This window comes from Oncorhynchus mykiss, chromosome 1 (genome assembly GCF_057628025.1).
Source record: "Oncorhynchus mykiss isolate SJ-2025 chromosome 1, ASM5762802v1, whole genome shotgun sequence".
Lineage (NCBI taxonomy): Eukaryota > Metazoa > Chordata > Actinopteri > Salmoniformes > Salmonidae > Oncorhynchus > Oncorhynchus mykiss.
This window is the reverse complement of record NC_143022.1, coordinates 82985708-83006075: the sequence shown is the minus strand read 5'-3', so window position 1 is coordinate 83006075 and position 20368 is coordinate 82985708. Positions and strand designations below refer to the sequence as shown.

General features: G+C 40.1%; 2 protein-coding genes across 4 annotated transcripts in view; both read right to left on the bottom strand.

Moving 5' to 3' along the window:
- acoxl (acyl-CoA oxidase like) overlaps positions 1–4776 on the bottom strand; it is a 45207-nt gene extending 40431 nt beyond the window's left edge. For both annotated transcript variants that reach the window (XM_036986306.2, XM_090242048.1), the window contains exons 1-10: positions 3814–4776; positions 3414–3510; positions 3207–3293; positions 2918–3004; positions 2539–2637; positions 1966–2080; positions 1775–1861; positions 1520–1592; positions 1220–1352; positions 305–339 (exon numbers count right to left, since the gene is read on the bottom strand). In XM_036986306.2, coding sequence (XP_036842201.1) covers positions 305–339; positions 1220–1352; positions 1520–1592; positions 1775–1861; positions 1966–2080; positions 2539–2637; positions 2918–3004; positions 3207–3293; positions 3414–3510; positions 3814–3968 — 968 coding nt within the window. In that variant the 5' untranslated portion in view covers positions 3969–4776. The remainder of the gene's footprint in view (positions 1–304; positions 340–1219; positions 1353–1519; positions 1593–1774; positions 1862–1965; positions 2081–2538; positions 2638–2917; positions 3005–3206; positions 3294–3413; positions 3511–3813) is intronic.
- A 2081-nt stretch (positions 4777–6857) lies between these two features.
- LOC110530167 (sulfotransferase 6B1) lies at positions 6858–16839 on the bottom strand. 2 transcript variants are annotated; one of them, XM_021613027.3, is made up of 7 exons: positions 16383–16839; positions 11383–11495; positions 10400–10489; positions 9304–9430; positions 9060–9154; positions 8806–8962; positions 6858–7489 (listed from the first exon to the last, which is right to left on the bottom strand). In XM_021613027.3, exons 1-7 carry the CDS (start codon positions 16573–16575, stop codon positions 7362–7364), a joined length of 903 nt encoding a protein of 300 aa, XP_021468702.1. In that variant the 5' UTR covers positions 16576–16839; the 3' UTR covers positions 6858–7361. The 2 variants fall into 2 exon arrangements, with proteins under 2 accessions (XP_021468702.1, XP_090098186.1); XM_090242060.1 differs by lacking the exon at positions 11383–11495 and having other exon boundaries at positions 16383–16710.
- Between the last annotated feature and the right edge of the window lie 3529 nt (positions 16840–20368).

The window sequence follows — 20368 nt, the reverse complement described above, 5'->3', positions numbered from 1 at the left end:
TGAAATACAACAAAGAAAATCATATAATTCCAATCTCAATCACATCCATTGCATATGTGCATACATGCATTTGTCAAATGAAATGTAAAAGCAACTCATTTTTAGTTAATGTGGGATGTATGGGAGCGTCAGAAGTGCACTGGGGCAGCAGGTAGCCTAGAGGTTAAAATGTTGCTGGTTCGAATCTCCGAGCCGACTAGGTGAAACATCTGCCGATGTGCCCTTGAGCAAGGCACTTAACCCGTAATCGCTCCTGTAAGGCGGTCTGGAGAAGAGTGTTGACTTAAATGTAAATGTACTGTACCTGTGGCTGTAACGCACTGCAATGATGAGGCCCAACTGTCGGTGAGAAAAACAGACACACTGTAAGATCTCTACACAGAACAGCGCTGATGCTACATGCCTTTATCTGTAGGTAAAGCTTCAGTGCAAAATCATATCCACATTTGTTTTGTGTAAAGTTCTTACAGACCCAAAAGCAAAACCATAAGCTTAAATATGAAACGGTGTTTATTTGAAACTGTCTATGGACCATAATGTACTCTTTTATTTCACTTAAAAGACAGCTGCAAACTTTGTACAGGTTCAAAGACTAAGTTACTGTGACCCACAGCCAATACACACTGATAAGATCAGTCTAAAAGTACACCATAGACATAATCTGGGCCAGATCTATTAACAGCTCTGATTTCTATGCTTCTCTGCTCTCCCCAAGCTAATAACAGTCCATCATATTTTGAAGAAGTCAGATCTGTTTTAGCAACTCATTCAGAGTATGACAATTCTATTTATGCAACCATCCAACATCACCAAAGGGTCACCTGTGGTCAGAGCTTTGTATGATTGTCTCTTGGTTACCTGCCAGACTTGGGACACAACCTGGAATTCAGTCCCGTCATTGGGTATACACAGCAGACTATGACGCCAACCCATCTGGCCTAGATTTACCCAGACTGAGGCCCATAATCCACTCAAACTGCAGATGACTGAGCTGATTTCTCTCATTAGATTAGCACGTAGAACATAAAAGAAGGTGTAACAAAGGCAGTGTTATGCTTTGTCCCTGTGACGGTGTTGAGGGAGGTAACGTAAATCAAGACTGCCCTCTAGCTGTCACTAACCATCATAGTAAGATTGTAAACATGGTCAAAGCTAAAGAGAGCTAATCAGTTTACATACACTAGCCTAAATCATAACGCACATGGCCTTGTAAACTCACCTTCATGGCAGCTATGGCCTGGACAGTGAGCCCCAGCCTGGTAGGGGTGAGAGCAGCCAACATGGCGTTAAAACGTTTGTTCTTGTTCTGGACAGGAGAAGAGTACAGCCCATCTGCTGACACACAGCCAAACCTGGAGCAGGAGGATCATAAAACACATTGATGCTGCATACTGTACACTGTACACAGCTAGGAATCATTTAAGTGAGGATGATGTCTAGAATGCATTCAACTTCCAAAGGTAGTTATAGAGATCTGTTTAATGACCCGGCAGTGGAGCGCATGTTACAGTCCACTCACTTGCTGAGCAGGTTCGTCCTCGGTATCCTCACATTGTCGAATATCAAGATGCCATTGTCAACCCCGTGTAAGCCTGTGACAACACACACAGCATGGCTAAGTTTCAAATGTTCAATGAAAATCCACGTATTAATACACAACGGTGTGCATTTGTGACAGGAATGATTGTCTCACAGCATCATATTCATGTGTTTGTCATACAGTCGGAAGAAGAACGCTGCTTAGAATAAAAACAGGCCATTGAAAACTAGCTACCTTCTTTGTGCTTCATGTCAATGGCTGTCACTCCAGGATTCATGACTCCATGTCGGTCTCGGATTGGAACAATAAAACAGTGAGGACCTATGGGGATGAATAAAACATGTTAACACACATTAGTAAATGCACAGGGGCTGTTGCTAAATACAATCCATAGCAGACAGACTGTTGTATTGAGTGAGTCCCACCTTGGGAATCTCCATTGATGATGAGCTGAGCGAACACAGAGGCGTAATTCCCCTTCATGGAGTTTCCAATGTACATCTTCTGGGCATCCTCACACGGTGTGTGGATGATGAACTCCTGAAGGCCAAAAGATGAATGTATAACTAAATATGATGATATCGATGCTTATTTTGGACTCCATGAGTACAGGGATCAGTAAAGAAAGGCATGAAACACAGACGAAGAGGGAACATACTGTATGTACTAGATATGACCTGCACATTTCACATACATATTGATGTAGTTATGTAACACAATATGATCTAGTCCACTGTGTTACGGACCACGTACAACAGACTATCATTTGGGGTATGTGGTAGATTGTCCTCTGCACATAGTGTAACTGTAACTAGTGGAATTAGTTACAGTTAGAATTTCATCCTAACCCAACTGACTGGTACAGTTGGTCCATGTTGAGTGGTGAAAAGAGGTCGCTGCCTTGTGGAACCAAACGACTGTCCATCAGTTCAGAATTCCGCATTGCCTCAATGGTGTCACATGATTCGTGAGTGTGTTATGCATGTTATTAAGCTGACCTGTGTAGATGGCTCGTAGCAGGCCTCTGTAAGGATTCCCCGGACGTTACTCCCATGACCCCTCTCTGTCATGGCAAACATCCCGGTGAACTCCGAATCCTGACAGAAGTCACACCCAGTCATTCAACCAAAACAATTAGGATGATGATTTGACAAAGAGTTAAAAATCAAAGGCTAAATCCATTGTTGTATCAGATAAATAACAACATCCAATGGCAATATGTGCTGTGGATGAATGAATGTGTATGGCGGAAAAAGCTATATACAAGTGCATGCATTGTAAGAATGTAACGACAAGAGGCAGACATTGAACAAAAGCTATAAATGATCTGTTATATTACTTTGCATATGAGCTGTGTGAGTGGCTGTGGACACATACCGTAACCGGGAGATACCATTTTTTCTTCTGACCAGGGCTTCCAAGGTTTGTGACTGCACCACCAAACAAGCCACAGACAACACCCAACTGTGGACCAGAGGGGAGAACACCAAAGAGCACTGTACAGACAGCGAGTACACACAGCCGGTACAGTGTAATCATACATGGATTTGGTTATGTAAATAAATGCCTATGACAAGCTGTGTGTGTATGTGTGTGTGTGTGTGTGTGTGTGTGTGTGTGTGTGTGTGTGTGTGTGTGTGTGTGTTGGAGAAGTCAATTAGCATACCTTTACTCCAGTGGACATATCTGCAGAGCATATCAGTTCCGTGATACCCAAGCTCTTGGCTATGAAGCCTGGTTGTTTCTCTTCCATCTAAAACCCCTCAAGACATAAAAACGCAGGTTCAGAACTGAACAACACCCAGACAAACATTTGCAATTGCAAGGTGTAAAATTGGTATCAGTTGAGGGGTGTAAGACTGAATTCGTTCACCTGATCTTTGAGGTGATGTCGCATTAGTGGCCTCGTTAAGACATACTCCAGTCTCTCCACCGTCAAATCTCTATTCTGGTCCAACGTGAGACCATAACTGCAGAATAAAAATGTATTACATTTTAGTATGTGACAGAACTTAACATGAACAATGAACTGAACATGAACATCGCAGCGGGAAATTAGCATTATTTTTATCCAGATGTGCGCGCAACGCGCAACAGCTGGTAGCCGCACAAGCCCTTTTCATAAAGCCGTGACATGATTTGCCAACCGCTGAAAACTGTAGATAGATACGTAAAAGAGCATGTCCTTAAACCTTAGCTACCACAGGATTAAATCGTGATGATCAACATATGATAGAAAAGTTGGATAAAACCACCAGTAAGAGATCACGAACCTGCTAGTTCGAAAGGGCTCGCCTTGGGATATTTCTTCACGAATATGATCTTTGGTTTCCCAAAATTCACCATCGAGGTATCTTGCAAGACTACTTGGAGTAGATTTGTCAGCCATTGATGTCTCATATGTCCTCTCTTGTTGGGAAATATCCATTGGCAAGCGGAGCACACAGAGCACAACCAGACACAACTGAAGATTGTCACTTTCACAGTCAACTTCCGCGTCCGGATGATGTCACTCGATGTGTAGCTGAAACGTGTACAAAATGATACATGGTTGCGATTACACAGGCAGCCCAATTCTGAAAGTTTTCCACTAATTGGTCTTTTGACCAATCTTCAGATCTTTTCACATTAGATAATTTTCAGAGCTGATCTGATTTCTCAAAACACCAATTTGTGCTTTTTTTTTAATTGGGCTGTCTACACGCAGCAGTATCATATGTCTTTTTTATGTAAAATGTCTCTGTCAGCAAAATGAGAGAGAAAAGTGTTTGAGACAGACATGTAATGTTTATACATGCCCAGAACTTGCTCATAAATATTGATGATGTAGTGTACGTGTATAGGTAAATGGGAACAATTTAATCAACGATTCAATGAGTAAAAAAATATTTGCATGTAATGCACTGCGTCATTTCTTTAATGTCTCATCATGAAGTGCACTGAAACCCAGGAATTTAAATTAAATGATGGTGTGTGACTTACACTCACTAGATGTCAGCAGAGAGTAGATTATAGCCAACAAACTGCAAACACTTGAGTAAATGAGGGATACAAAGTATATTGAAAGCAAGTGCTCCCATACAGGTGTGGTTCCTGAGTTAATTAAGCAAGGCCCTTGTTTAGACTACCATGGCCCTTATTTAGACTACCATGGCCTGACCCCATAAAATGTAACCCACCTCAGTCACCAGATCTCAACCCAACTGAACACTTACGGGAGATTCTCGAGCTGTGCCTGAGACAGCGGTTTCCATCAACAAAGAACAAAATGTACTGAGGAAGAATGGTGTTGCATCCCTCCAATAGAGTTCCAGACACTTGTAGAATCTATGCCAAGGTGCATTGAAGCTGTTCTGGCTTGTGGTGGCCCAATACCCTATTAAGACATTTTCTGTTGGTGTTTCCTTTATTTTGGCAGTTGACTGTAGTATATGGTAGAGACTGAACGCAGAGGTAGGTAGGTCTATTCTATGTTACAAAACCAGTCTATTTTTTTAACATGGTATTTCTTGAGCTATTAAAATAAATGTATGGACGTGTAATGCTTGACTGTCCACAGTGGATATTAATAGATTGATTATCTGATTGATTGATAAATTAACAGGGTGGTTGATTAACCAATATCTAGATATGTAGCTAGTAAAGATGCTTAGGCTTCATTTACACAGGCAGTCCAATTAAGATATTTTGCCAATTATTTGCATATCTGATACCACAAGAGTTTGGTGGCACCTTAATTGGGGAGGACATGCACGTGGTAATGACCGGAGCAGCATAGGTGGAACGGTATCAACAACATCAAACACATGGTTTCCATTTGTTCCGTTCCAGCCATTATTATGAGCCATCCTTCCTTCAGCAGCCTCCACTGTCTGATACCTATCTGCTCTTTTGCCTAATGTGTAAACAGCAATAACAAAAAACATGGAATCTGATCTTTTGAATCCTGATCCTCCATATGCTGTCTCTGTCTGGATGCTCAGATGTGATTATTGCTTTTGCTCTGAAGTTCCTTGTTGTTGCACTTGACCTGCAATAACCTTCTTTTTTTTTTTTAAATCATCAGTGACAGGAAATTGTATCTGTGTGCTACCAGAGATCTGTATATAGTGTTGAGATGCTCATGTCTCCAGCTTAACAATGGGAGTTGTTGTCTTAAAGGCGGGAAGGCAGGTAACAAGCTTAGGTCCAAAATAACATCATAGAAACGCATTGGGCTTATTTTGGCAAGAGTGAAACCTTTCGCTTTGCCTCTTCCTCTGCCTCTTCCTCTCTGGTGCTACTTCAGAGGTTACATCAGTGTGAATGTGCACATCAGATTACAGTCACATGTAAAACTGAGTGTGTGGATCAGAAATAGAAAGAAAATAAGATTTGGATTCTTAGAGTGGCTGTGTAAACACAGCCTTAGTCCCATGTTAAGAAAGTACCAATGGCAAACAACTAAAACATTATCAATAACAGGTAGCCTACAGTGCATTTGAACATTTTTGTTCTATATTGTACCGACTGGATATAGACATTCTTTCACTAAATCAAAACGGGTTTCACGGATAATGGAAATGATCAACTAAGGGAAGAAATGGTGCCATCCCCAGTGTAGGCCCTCATACAGCACAAAAATCATAGACAATATATATGGTGAATATCGCAATGTATACCGTATCTATGGTGAATATCGCAATGTATACCGTATCTATGGTGAATATCGCAATGTATACCGTATCTATGGTGAATATCACAATATACTGTATATACTGTATGTATGGTGAATATCACATCAGTAGGCTACCATAGTCTCAGTTTTTGAAAATTTGATTGTCACTTTTTACAATTAAGAATTTATGGAACTTTTTACTTTAAATTTACAGACCGTCTCATCTTGGTCACCTTTTCCAAATGGAATAATTCTATTTGCTTTGAATCTAGTATTGTATGCATTGCAATCCAAGGGTTTTATTGCGTGCAACCTGTTGCATTGCTGGCCTGCAGTAAAGTAGGTTACCATATGATCTCAAATGTGTTATAGCAAGGACTTTGAGCATATGAGTATTATAGTTGGTCATGTGACATGTCATTTGTAGAACTAGACTTTTTGACACATTCCATTACTCTGAACTGAAAAGTACAACATCTTGCACAGGTTGTTGGTGGCACCTTAATTGGGGAGGACGGGCACGTAGTAATGGCTGGAGGGGTATCAACATCAACACATGGTTTCCATTCGCTCTATTCCAGCCATTTATGAGCCGTTTGCCCCTCAGTAGCCTCCACTGACATCTTGAAATGTTGTAAAATACATACAAGAAGGTCGATATCAATCAATTAACCAACTTTAATCTACAAACAGTGATATAAAAACAAGGATTACAAGGTAAAGAAATCTATCATGAAGTCTCATTGTCATGTCTACTTTTTCTCATGCAGTGGAGACTGGTGGGAGGAGCTATAGATTACAGGCTCATTGTAAAGGCTGAATGGAATTAATGGAACAGTATCAAACATATGGAAACCATGTTTGACTTTGTTACATATAATCCATTCCAACCATTACAAGGAGCCCATCCCTCTCTAGCTCCTCCCACCAGTCTCCACTCTTCTCATGTCACACTTTCACAAAAATGCCCTTCAATGGCTCCAGTGTAGGATAGCCAAGTGGAATAAAGTGTTTCTGTAGTAACAAGTGTTGCACCACCAAATACCTCATTGTGAATGTCAGTTTAGCTACTGCATACCAGCCTGCCTGTTGGAGTTGAACTTCCCTGTCAGTGTTTCCCTTGTATCCTGTCTCAGCTCAGTAAGTGTTTGTCCAGTCTGCTGTCTACTTGCAGTACAGGTCATACTTTAGTTTGGCCCCCAGTGTTGTCCCTGCCAGGTGCTTCTTGAATGCTATGTCCATCTCCTGGCTTTGGGCTAGGGTGAAATGGTTCTTCCAGTCCCCTACTTCACCTGGGGAGGAAATACCCATCAAAAACACATGAACAAGACAAACACATGATCAATGTACAGCAAGAGTGACATAACATTTTCTAGTACTCTGTAGTTTGGACATAAAGCATGAGGCAAATTATCTTTAGATTACAGTTATTTTTAGAGTACTGTTGACCTAGTCTTTAAGGTAGTGTGAGGTAGCCTACATATTGTAAAAAATATAACAGTTGTATCACTTTGCTTGATGTTAGGGTTACTTCAACTTTACACCTAAGACATGCAGTACTGTGAATGTACATGGTGAGTATGAAACATACAATATATGGGCCTTTCCATGAAATTACTTCCTTCTGTGTCCCTTTGATATTTTAATTAGAGATTGAGCACCAATATTGGATTTTGAAAGCCTGATTCATTAAATAAAGTGCTCTATAATATAGACCACATGGAAAATTCAATAAATATTTTTAAAATGAATAAAGACTTGCTAAAGTGAAAAAAATTCAGCCTTTTCTGTGACTTCTTAGATTTGAACCCACTTAACCCCAAAATTTCTCCAAGTTTTCACCATCATTGTAAAGCCCTAGTTATTTTTGTTGCTTTTGACAGTCATTTGTGAAGATTATTTATTTCATGTGATTTATGGAGAAAAAAATGTAAACCCGTCCCTCATTTTAAGGTCAACCCTATTACATGAACTGAACTCTCGTTTTAATATGGTGAAACTATTCTTATTTTTTTTCTAAAAGGAACATTGAACATCCTAGTCAAACCATAGTGTAAAAGCAGGTGAGCCTGTTCTGCTCTTTTAAGCCATTTTCTGATGTTTTGTGGTAGGAAACTGAGTGGGTTGAGCATAACATGTCAACCATGTTACCCACAGATAGGCAGGCTAGAAATGTTAACAATTAAAAACGTTTCAATTTGCATTCAATTGTCCCTCCCTGTTGCAGACAACAAGCTTACATTCCCCCTGTCATAAGGGGATTTATGGCTGATTTGAAATCATCAACCCTGTTACTTTTTTGGTACTTAATAATTAATTCAACCTATAGGAGGTCACCAAAGGTCAGTATGACAATGCTTTATTTCCCTGGAAAGGACAAGGGATGTTAAAGGATAGAGAGGACCAGGAGACCGGAGACATGAGTCTGTACTCATAGTCAACATACATATCAAGTGTTTGTTTGTGTTGCCATAATCCCACAATTTCTGTTTCCAGTGGGTGGTATTAAACAAACCCTGGAACAAAGCTCCCTCTATCCACATACAGTGCTCTTTCTCTCTCTTGCTCACTCTGTCACTCTCTCACGCATACATACATGCACACACACCTTTCCTGAAGAAGACGTTGCCCATCTGGCCGTGTGAGGCCTTGGAGCTCTCCTTCATAGCATTGAAGGTGCTCTCCTCTGCGATGGTCTGGACCTGGGCATCACTGAGACTGAAACCAAAGAACTCAGAGACCCTTCGCACACCGTCACTCAGGTCCTGTGTGGGTCACAATTAACATGACAGAATGTAAATGACAGAAAGCAGACCGATCAAAACTAATGTCTGTATTCAAAACGAAAGGAATACCTGATACCTGTTTTAACTCCTCAAAGGTGACTATCATCACGTTAGGGTCGTCCATTCTCCTCTCCCAGCCAAGTACATGGTCAAAATATGAACCCCAGGGAACTAGGAATAGGAAATTACTGTTCAGGTGAGGCTTTGTACTGTAAAGGTACAAATCTTACTGCAATACAACTGACTCAAGTTATACTTTTGTATAAAGCAAACTCCAACATATAAACCCAATTTTCATAAGGGCTCTTCACATTAGGTACCTTTTCCACTCATAAACTCTGAGAAGAAGCAGTCCCAGGACTTTGCAGTGGGTAGCACTGGGTTCTTGTTTGAGAAGTGATAAAAGGAGACCATTGTGTCTTTCGGGTTCCTGAATATCACCAGCATCTGTTTTTGATCAACAGAAGACCATGCATGACATGATAATGACAACAGTATATTTTTATAGACTGATCCAGGACATTCTTTAAAGTTTATATCCTGAGTGTAACGTCTGCTTCCAACCCACACCCTCAAACACGTAGATCCCCTGAACGCCGCTCACTCTCCAGATTCTAATCACCTGAATACACACCTCTATGTCATTATCACACACTATTTAGTTCAGTTCTTTGCACCCTATCACCGTGAGGTATTGTTTGTTTTGTGACATGTCTTTCGCCGTGATTTACGCCTCCCGTGTATGATAGTTTTTGCCTGCCTCACTAATGATGCCTTTTTGCCTATTCCCTGCCTGTACTTTAGCCTGTTATCTACCTATTGCCTGATCTCCTGGACTACGTTACTAGCCTTTTCACTGCCTGTACTGTTGCCTTTGGACCCTCCTGTGGTCCTTTTCAATAAACACCTGATGCTACCTGTGCTTGAAACCAGCTCTCTGTCTCCCCTCGTGTTCATTACACTGAGGGAAGGGGAGGGCAGAGTTATGGCGAGTTGTGAGACACACTGTACTGCAAGTTGGAGGTTTTATATTTCAGTGTAGCATAGTTACTGTCTGCTGAAAAGTGTCCTACGTGTGTATGCTATTTTATTAATCCATCTACCGTGTACTCTGTACAGTGTGTGCTTAATCAGTCTACCATGTACTCTGTCCAGTGTGTGATTTGCAGTGTATGTGTCTGTGTGGTACGCTCTCTGCTGTGGCTGCCTCTGCAGAGAAACACTAGCTGCCATACTACACAGGAAAAGCTTTCACTCTTACGCAACAGGGGAATTACACGTTGCTGTTTGGAGGAAGTTGTGATGGAATTTTGTATAAAAAGAGGAACTACTGTGAAGCATTGAAAAAAACTGTAAAAATGTCATAGTAATTGTGAGTTCCACAACAACACCTGTATTCTGGTTGAAAGCACATACCTTTGTTTTCTTTGTGGTGAAGGATTCAGGAATGTTATCTGGGTGCATGTGTGTCCCCAGAAATCTAGGGGACGGTGCTTGGTGAAAAACCTGCGAGATAGACAAGGCATCCATTTAACGCTACGTGAGCCATGGTGTGCTGTTGCTCTAACTCATCCAAACAGACACTGTGCAAACAGGCATGTTATATCATTTCAGGCACAGGAGCTTGCAAGTTCAGTGAACAAACTCTTCACTCCTGACACAGATAGCCATAGAAAACACTTTTATATGAATTAATCTCACTATATTCTCCACAGTTAATTGCATTCGATGTGAGAATCACGGGCGCATACTGTAGGTAGACCCCTCTTCTTGGATGAGGTCAAGCTGTGCTAACATTTCCACACACAGAGGCTCATGAGGGCATTCAGTGGAGGGCACTCACAGAACATGTGTTAGCAATTTACTAACATTCACTAACTAGCCTTATTGGATCACAGCATGATTGCAAAACCTGCATGTAATTATTGTGGCCAGTTACAGAACAGAAAAACAAAATGACTATTTAGCAGATGGGGATCTGTGAAACTCACTCCTCCCCCTGAATTGTCTCAACTTGCGCTGCCGACTAGATAGTTGCATCGGGAGGGTGGTCACGTGTTTGCGAGGCAGACGTTCTGAGTTCGAGCCTCGGTATGAGCCGAATCAGGAGAAAGCGGCACTCGCTAAACAAGCAGTGTAACGTCCTTTACACCTGACTGTATAAACATTCTCTCTGTCTTGAAAACCTACTTTATAGACCTAAAGTTACCTGAACACCTCCCAATATAACTATAGAACCTCTTTAGACTACAGGGGATCTGTGCATTAGTGAACCAAAGAACCCATAAACAGCATTTCCAATAAACTACACATGTAGTATTTCTATATTTGACTTAATTGAGGCAGACAAACCTGCAGTGTTGCTAAAGCTACAGGAAGTCAACCAGTATTGCACAAACCTGGAGCATTTCGGTCCCAAAGAACTCCATCAATGGAGGGAATTTGGACTCTGCTTTTTCACCAGTTGCTTGTGCTATTATTTTACGCAGCACCGCCACCATCCAATTAAAACCTGCCAGACACAGAGAACATTCAGGTCCATTTACACTTGAGCATTAAGAGAATGTTTTTCAATTTACACAGAGGGATCGGGAATAGAGAGGTGCAGTGTCCTTTGATATTCTTCTAAAAGTGTCATCATGTTTCACCATGAGACAAGAGTTATTATTGCATTATCCCAAAATATTTGCAATATCAGGGGCAATCCCATTCAGATATTGAGTCTAGTCATGGATGAAAAACCATTCTCCATTGAAAGTGCACTTTAGTCCAGTACTAGGCTTAATCTGGATCTAGAAAATCAGCCCCTAGTGTTTTGTAAGATCCATAAAATGGTTTCAGCAATAGTAGTACAGTGTCCCTGGAGCAAATTAGGATTAAGTGCCTTGCTCAAGTGCACAGACAGATGTTTCGCCTTGTTTACTTAGGTATTCAAACCAGCAACCTTTTGGTTACTGACCCAATGCTCTAACCACTAGGCTACCGGCCACGCAGCAGGTACATGACCACATAAACCATGTTTATGTCATATGCAGATGATTACAGAAACATGGGGCTTTGTCCTCATGCAGGGCCCATAGAGTTAGATAGAGGACTCATCTTTGTATCTATGCCATTATGTTGTCTGTGACAGCATGGGCAGCGTTGTTGAAACTATCTCCATTTGAAAGGAGTACTTTTTGTAATGATTTTGTGTTTGAAAAAAGCGTAAAGCTGATATTGGGGATTCACCTTCACTTGCATTATTTCATTATATTAAATTGACTGCATTATATGTGCATGTTCAGTTATCTTGATAGTGTCAAATAAGTGCATGTACTGTAGGGAGAGGGATGTCTCTATACAGCAGAGAGATGGATGAACCTCATAGGGAAAACCTGTGTGACTGGCTTGGACCCCTTGGTTTTGTTTGTCCACCCGCCTCCTTGAGGATTGATCACAAGTTCTCAATGGGATTAAGGTCTGGGGAGTTTCCTGGCTATGGACCCAAAATATCAATGTTTTGTTTCCCTGAGCAACTTGGTTATCACTTTTGCCTTATGCTGGAAAAGGAATTGTTCGTCACAAAACTGTTCCTGGATGGTTGGGAGAAGTTGCTCTCTTGGAGGATGTGTTGGTACCATTCTTTATTCATGGCTCTGTTCTTAGGCAAAATTGTGAGTGAGCCCAGTCCCTTGGCTGAGAAGCAACCCCACACTTTAATGGTCTCAGGATGCTTTACTGTTGGCACGACACAGGACTAATGGTAGCACTCACCTTGTCTTCTCTGGACAAGCTTTATTCCGGATGTCCCAAACAATCGGAAAGGGGATTCATCAGAGAAAATGACTTTACCCCAGTTCTCAGCAGTCCAATCCCTGTACCTTTTGCAGAATATCAGTCTGTCCCTGATGTTTTTCCTGGAGAGAAGTGGCTTCTTTGCTGCCCTTCTTGACACCAGGCCATCCTCCAAAAGTCTTTACCTCACTGTGTGTGCAGATGCACTCACACCTGCCTGCTGCCATTCCTGAGCAAGCTCTGTACTGGTGTTGCCCCGATCCCGCACCTGAATCAACTTTAGGAGACTGTCCTGGCGCTTGCTGGACTTTCTTGGGCGCCCTGAAGCCTTCTTCACAACAATTGAACCGCTCTCCTTGAAGTACTTGATGATTCGATAAATGGTTGATTTAGGTGCAATCTAACTGGCAGCAATATTCTTGCCCGTGAAGCCCTTTTTGTGCAAAGTAATGATGCCGGCACGTGTTTCCTTGCAGGTAACCATGGATGACAGAGGAAGAACAATGATTCCAAGCTCCTTTTGAGGCTTCCAGTCTGTTATTTAAACACAATCAGCATGACAGAGTGATCTCCAGCCTTGTCCTCGTCAACACTCACACCTGTATTAACGAGAGAATTACTGACATGATGTCAGCTGGTCCTTTTGTGGCAGGGCTGAAATTCAGTGGAAATGTTTTTTGGGGATACAGTTCATTTGCATGGCAAAGAGGGACTTTGCAGTTGATTGCAATTCATCTGATCACTCTTCATAACATTCTGGAGTATATGCAAATTGCCATCATACAAACTGAGGCAGCAGACTTTGTGTGAATTAATATTTGTGTCATTCGCAACTTTTGGCAAGTTTCTTTACGATTGATGTTGTATAAACATTTTATGTGTGTGTGTGCATTTAAGTATGTGCTTCTGAGTGTGTGTTTGTGTTAGAGTGTGCATGAGTTTGTGTGTGTGTTAGCAAAAGGTGGAGGATAGTATGTGTATTAAAATGAGGGAAATCTAACGTGAAGCATAGATTTTGGAATGGTATTACATGACGGGTTAAAGTTACTACATTATCAATTTAAAAAATGTTTAACATTTAGACGTTAACCAGTGTTATTAAATTAACTGTTGTTACAAGGTATTACATTAACCTGTGTTATTACATTAACTTGTGTCATTACATTAACCTGTGTTATTACATTAACCTGTGTCATGACATTAGCCGGTGTTATTACATTCACCTGTGTTATTACATTAACCATTGTTACAAGGTATTACATTAGCCGGTGTTATTACATTCACCTGTGTTATTACATTAAACGTTGTTACAAGGTATTACATTGACCTGTGTCATGACATTCGCCGGTGTCATTACATTAACCTGTGTTATTACATTAACCTGTGTTATTACATTAGCCAGTGCTATTACATTACTGGTGTTATTACATTATCCAGTGTTATTACATTAACCGTTGTTACAAGGTATTACATTAACCAGTATTACTACATCAACCTGTGTTTTTACATTAACCAGTGTTATTGCATTAACCAGTGTTATTACATGAACCAGTGTTATTACATTAATCGGTGTTAATATATTAACCTGTGTTATTACATTAGCCGGTGTTATTACATTAACCTGTGTTATTACATTAAACGTTGTTACAAGGTATTACATTAACCTGTGTTATTGCATTAACCAGTGTTATTACATTAACCAGTGTTATTACAATTACATTAACCGGTGTTACAAGGTATTAAATTAGCTGGTGTTATTACATTAGCCGGTGTTATTACATTAGCCGGTGTTATTACATTAGCCAGTGTTATTACATTAGCCGGTGTTATTACATTAACCTGTGTCATTACATTAACCTGTGTTATTACATTAACCAGTGTTATTACATTAACCAGTATTATTACATTAACTGTTGTTACAAGGTATTACATTAGCCGGTGTTATTACATTAACCAGTGTTATTACATTAACCAGTGCTATTCCATTAACCTGTGTTATTCCATTAACCAGTGTTATTACATTCACCAGTGTTATTACATTAACCTGTGTTATTACTTTAACCAGTGTTATTACATTAACCAGTGTTATTCCATTAACCTGTGTTATTCCATTAACCTGTGTTATTCCATTAACCAGTGTTATTCCATTAACCAGTGTTATTACATTAACCAGTGTTATTCCATTAACCAGTGTTATTCCATTAACCTGTGTTATTCCATTAACCAGTGTTATTACATTAACCAGTGTTATTACATTAACCTGTGCTATTACTTTAACCAGTGTTATTACATTAACCAGTGTTATTACATTAACCTGTGTTATTCCATTAACCTGTGTTATTCCATTAACCAGTGTTATTCCATTAACTAGTGTTATTACATTAACCAGTGTTATTACATTAACCTGTGTTATTACATTAACCTGTGTTATTACATTAACCTGTGTTATTACATTAACCTGTGTTATTACATTAACCTGTGTTATTACATTAACCTGTGTTATTACATTAACCTGTGTTATTACATTAACCGTTGTTACAAGGGTGCCTCTCTGCCAGTGTGCCGAGCGGCCTGTGTTTAATTCAACATTCCTCAACACTGATTACCTTACTGACATAGTGTGCAGTGGAAAGAGCTGACAAAGCTGCACAACTGTGTTGTTTTGACAAGGTTATAACCAGAAACAGACCAGAACCATTTTTGCCTGACAGGGAGGGCCTACCGAAAAACACACAGATCATATTCTGCAAGTCCAAACATTCAGAGGCCCATCCATTGTGAAACTGAATTTTAGATCACTTCAAACCCAGTTCGCAAGTCAAATATCTTTTGTCTGTCTCCTTTTTAAATACACAGCAAGACAAAATATCATAGGCTATGAGCTATGTGTAAGACACTATGAGTAAGTTTCATTATAATTGTATTTTGAACTTGAACTTTGAGCCTATTATAAAAAAAGGTGCTATCTAGAACCTTAACCTTTTACTGCAGTGGGCTAAATCATGGTCATACAGCATTTCTTGGTAGTCTTACATTTTTTTATTTTTATTTTTTTATTTTACCTTTATTTAACCAGGCAAGTCAGTTAAGAACAAATTCTTATTTTCAATGACGGCCTGGGAACAGTGGGTTAACTGCCTGTTCAGGGGCAGAACGACAGATTTGTACCTTGCCAGCTCGGGGGTTTGAACTCACAACCTTCCGGTTACTAGCCCAACGCTCTAACCACTAGGCTACCCTGCCGCCCCACATCTACTTTGAGACAAAAGTATACACCTCACACACATGGTTATGGACTTACCTGGAGCCAAGAAACGTTCTACTTGGAACTAAAAGTTTTTTTTTTATGGGGACGAACCCTTTTGGAACCCTTTTTTCTAAGCGCGTACAGTAGGTATAGACAGAGAGTAGACTTGTAAATACCAAGTGGAACACTCATTTTTCCACTGATTAAACTTGATATAATAAGGTAGTCAGTGACTATTAGAAAACATAAATGCTTAATCAAGATGTTCATTGCCAAAGGATGTCTCTCAAGGAACTAACTACACATGACTTTACTAATGCACAATCTTCTGACCATCTGAATACAGTTTTTTCACTTAAATATTTTTTGACTTACCACATTTGGGATATGCAACTAACATGACATCATCTGCTCTTGCTTCCAGCCTCTCCATAGCCTTCAGGTTCTCCTCTGGACTCATGAGGACAGGGTACAGCACTCCGTTATATCTGTACAACTTATCCTCCTCCTTCATATCTTTAGCCAGTTCCATTTTGGACTGGATTTTGGCTGAGAAAGAACTGCTCATTTTGGATAATCCTGTAGAAAATCTCAAGCTTGAATCTTTTCAGTTTACACCTCCAGTGTATTTGTTCAGCTGGACTGCCACAAGCTCCACTCTGTGTATGAGTGTGGGTGTGTGTGTGAATGTGGTTGTGTGTATGAGAGTGAGTATAGTAAGAGGAGAAAGAGGTGTGTCCTTCACAGATAAAGCTTGCATGAGAAGTAGGAGTTTCCTGGTTTCTGTAGGGGTGTTGAGAAGGTCTGGTTTCCTGTGTGTGATATCTCAGATGTTGAAATGTCCTCCCATGAGTGTTTATATAAACCATTCATATGTGCAGGAATTTCCCTTAGAATCTAGTGGCCCCTATAGCTTCATCCACTCAAAGACTAAAGTAAATACTGTTGCCTCATTCACATTTCTCACCGTCACTTGATTAACCGTTTCAGTACAATGTGACTACTCATGTCCAAAAAGAAGCAAATAAGCTTCCTCTCTGGCCTCCCTCTTGACATGGTGCCACCAAATCAAACACACATAAATCATGGCGTGTGGTCAGACTTCACATTTTCCCATACTCTTAATGGAAATTAATAATCTCTGTATAATAATGATTTTGGAAATGAGGCCCATTCAACAGTGCCGGTAATAGACAAGGTCATAGGGTCAGTGAACATTGAGATGGGAAAGTATTTACGGGTGTAAATAAATAAAATGGGAGGTTTTAGTTAGATGTTTCACTGCAAAGCGTATCCTGCTGGGATCTTGGTATGCATACGTCATTAATTCTCGCTTTTATTGTAGGTTATTGGACTACTCCTTACTGAGACATCTGCTGGTAATACAGGGGAACTAATGACAACCCATCAACCCCTAAAAGCTCAAAACAGAGGAGACAGAGAAGATGTGATAGCATTTCTAGAGCAGAATGTTTTTGTGTTGCTTATATAGGCCTAGTTCTATGTGGCACAGGCTTTGTGATGAAAGTGCGCATTGGATGAGATGTTAACATGATGTGATATGTTATGACTGGGGTTATTCTGACCCTCTCCCATCGACGGGGCCAATACCCTTTTCCTGCATGACTTAGAGAGGTTGCATATACTGTATACCACCTACCTATACAGAGCACTATAATGGAACGACTCAAGTGCACATAAGGATGTTTTATCGCCCAAAACTGCACAGCAACCAGACTCAAACTCACCTTGACACATGTCAAAGCGTTTGGAGAGAATGATGGCATTTCTAAAAGATAAGGTCCTCCAGCTCAAGCAGCCAGTCAGGAGATGTGCCCTGTGCTAAACATGAGAATCCCTAGCAGGCCTCCAGTCTCTCCAAGTGATTACAGGACTACAGGACTATTAATTCAATAAATGCGGATGCAGATCTGAACAGAAACACAGCACAATCAAGCCTTCTCCTATGGCTCTTCAGTGTTGTAGCAAGGCCATAACACTGTGATAACCTGGGGAGAAATAATGTAAGAAATGTATGAGGTTCCAAGATACAGAGTGAAATACAGAGTAACTGTCGAACCAAACTGAACCATCACTGGCACGCAAAGGTTCAAGATCATTGACCACTGCCGATAGGCAGTCAAGTTCAGCCTTAATTTAGTTTGTTTTGTTTATGGGTAGATCAGCTTTAGTATTGCAGATAGATTGTGGCTTCTATCAATGTAATTGTCTGCATCATTTCCAATCCCCCATATATTTTGGGGTAAATATCTATTTTTTATATATTTTCCTTCTTTACTATTTTCTCCGAACCCTTTCATCCCTCCACTAATTGGAGTAAACTAATGGACAACAACACTTAAGCTTCTACTTCCAGCTTATACATACTATAAACAATTTACAGACAGTTTATTTTACAATAATTATCTTGTTTTTTTGTTATTTTTAGTGGCACCCTTCAGCTCACCTCAACCCCATATATCTCTGAACACCATCCAGTTTTGATTTCTACTAGCCATTTTTTTCATTTTTTAACTATGCTGTGATATTTCACAAAAGTCCTGAACCTGAATATATCTCTGAACACCATCCAGTTTTGATTTCTACTAGCCATTTTTTTCATTTTTTAACTATGCTGTGATATTTCACAAAAGTCCTGAACCTTTCCATTCTCATAGATTCTCCAGATTGTAAATTAAAGATAAAATGTTTCGCTAAGAGTATTGACTATTACTTTTCAAATCTCCCAGCAATGCTATTTGTAGAGTTAATTCCAGGTAAATGTTGTAATTCTTCAGCCATTCCTGAACCTGTGACCAAAAACAAGCTGCATGTGGGCAGTACCAAAACAAGGGATCTAATGATTCTGTCTCTTCGCAGCAAAATCTGCAGAGCTGGGATGGTTGTAAACCCCATATACAGAGCCTTCAGAAAGTATTCATACTCCTTGACTTATTCCACATTTGTGTTACAGCCTGAATTCAAAATGGATGGAATATATTTTTTTCTCTCACCCATCTACACACAATACACCAAAATGACAAAGTAAATACATGTTTTTATAAATGTTTGCACATTTATTGAAAATGAAACACAGAAATATCTCATTTACATAAGTATTCACACCCCTGAGTCAATACTTTGTAGAAGCACTGATGGCAGCAATTACAGCTGTCAGTCTTTCTGGGTAAGTCTCCAAGAGCTTTCCACACCTGAAATGTGGGTCTTCAACTCTGTCAAATTGGTTGTTGATAATTGCTAGACAACCATTTCCAGGTCTTGCCATAGATGTTCAAGTAGATTTAAAAGTCAAAACACTAAGTCGGGCCACTCAGGAACATTCATTGTCTTCTTGGTAAGCAACTCCAGTGTAGATTTGGCTTTACATTTTAGGTTATTGTCCTGCTGAAAGTTGAATTAATCACCCAGTGTCTAGTGTCTGCCTTTGTTTTGGTTTGTTTGTCAATTGTTTAAAATGTTATTTCACCTTTATTTAACCAGGTAAACTAGTTGAGAACAAGTTCTCATTTACAACTGCGACCTGGCCAAGATAAAGTAAAGCAGTGTGACAGAAACAACACAGAGTTACACATAGAATAAACAACCGGACAGTCGTACACAATACAACCGTACACAATATAAAAAAATAAAGTCTATATACAGTGTGTGCAAATGACATGAGGAGGTAAGGCAATAAAAAAGCCATAGTAGCAAAGTAATTTCAATTTAGCAGATTAACACTGGAGTGATAGATGAGCAGATGATGATGAGCAGATGATGGTGTGTAAGTAGTGATACTGGTGTGCAAAAGAGCAGCAAAGTAAATAAAAACAATATAGGGATGAGGTAGGTAGATTGGGTGGTGTCACATCCGTCGTTAAATGAAGACCAAGGTGCAGCGTGGTAGGCGTTCCACATATTTTTAATAAACCGAAACAAACAAGCACAAACAAACTGGTGCACACAGGCAACTATCCATAGACAAGATCCCACGAATACCAATGGGGAAATGGCTACCTAAATATGATCCCAAATCAGAGACAACGATAAACAGTTGCCTCTGATTGGGAACCATATCAGGCCACCATAGAAATACAAAAACACCTAGATGACCCACCCTAGTCACCATCACACCCCAACCAACATAGAGAATAAACAGCTTTCTATGGTCAAGGCGTGACAGGTGGGCTATTTACAGATGGACTATGTACAGCTGCAGCGATCGGTTAGCTGCTCAGATAGCTGATGTTTAAATTTAGCAAGGGAACTAAGTCTCCAGCAATTTTTGCAATTTGTTCCAGTCATTGGCAGCAGAGAACTGGAAGGAAAGGCGGGCAAAAGAGGTGTTGGCTTTGGGGATG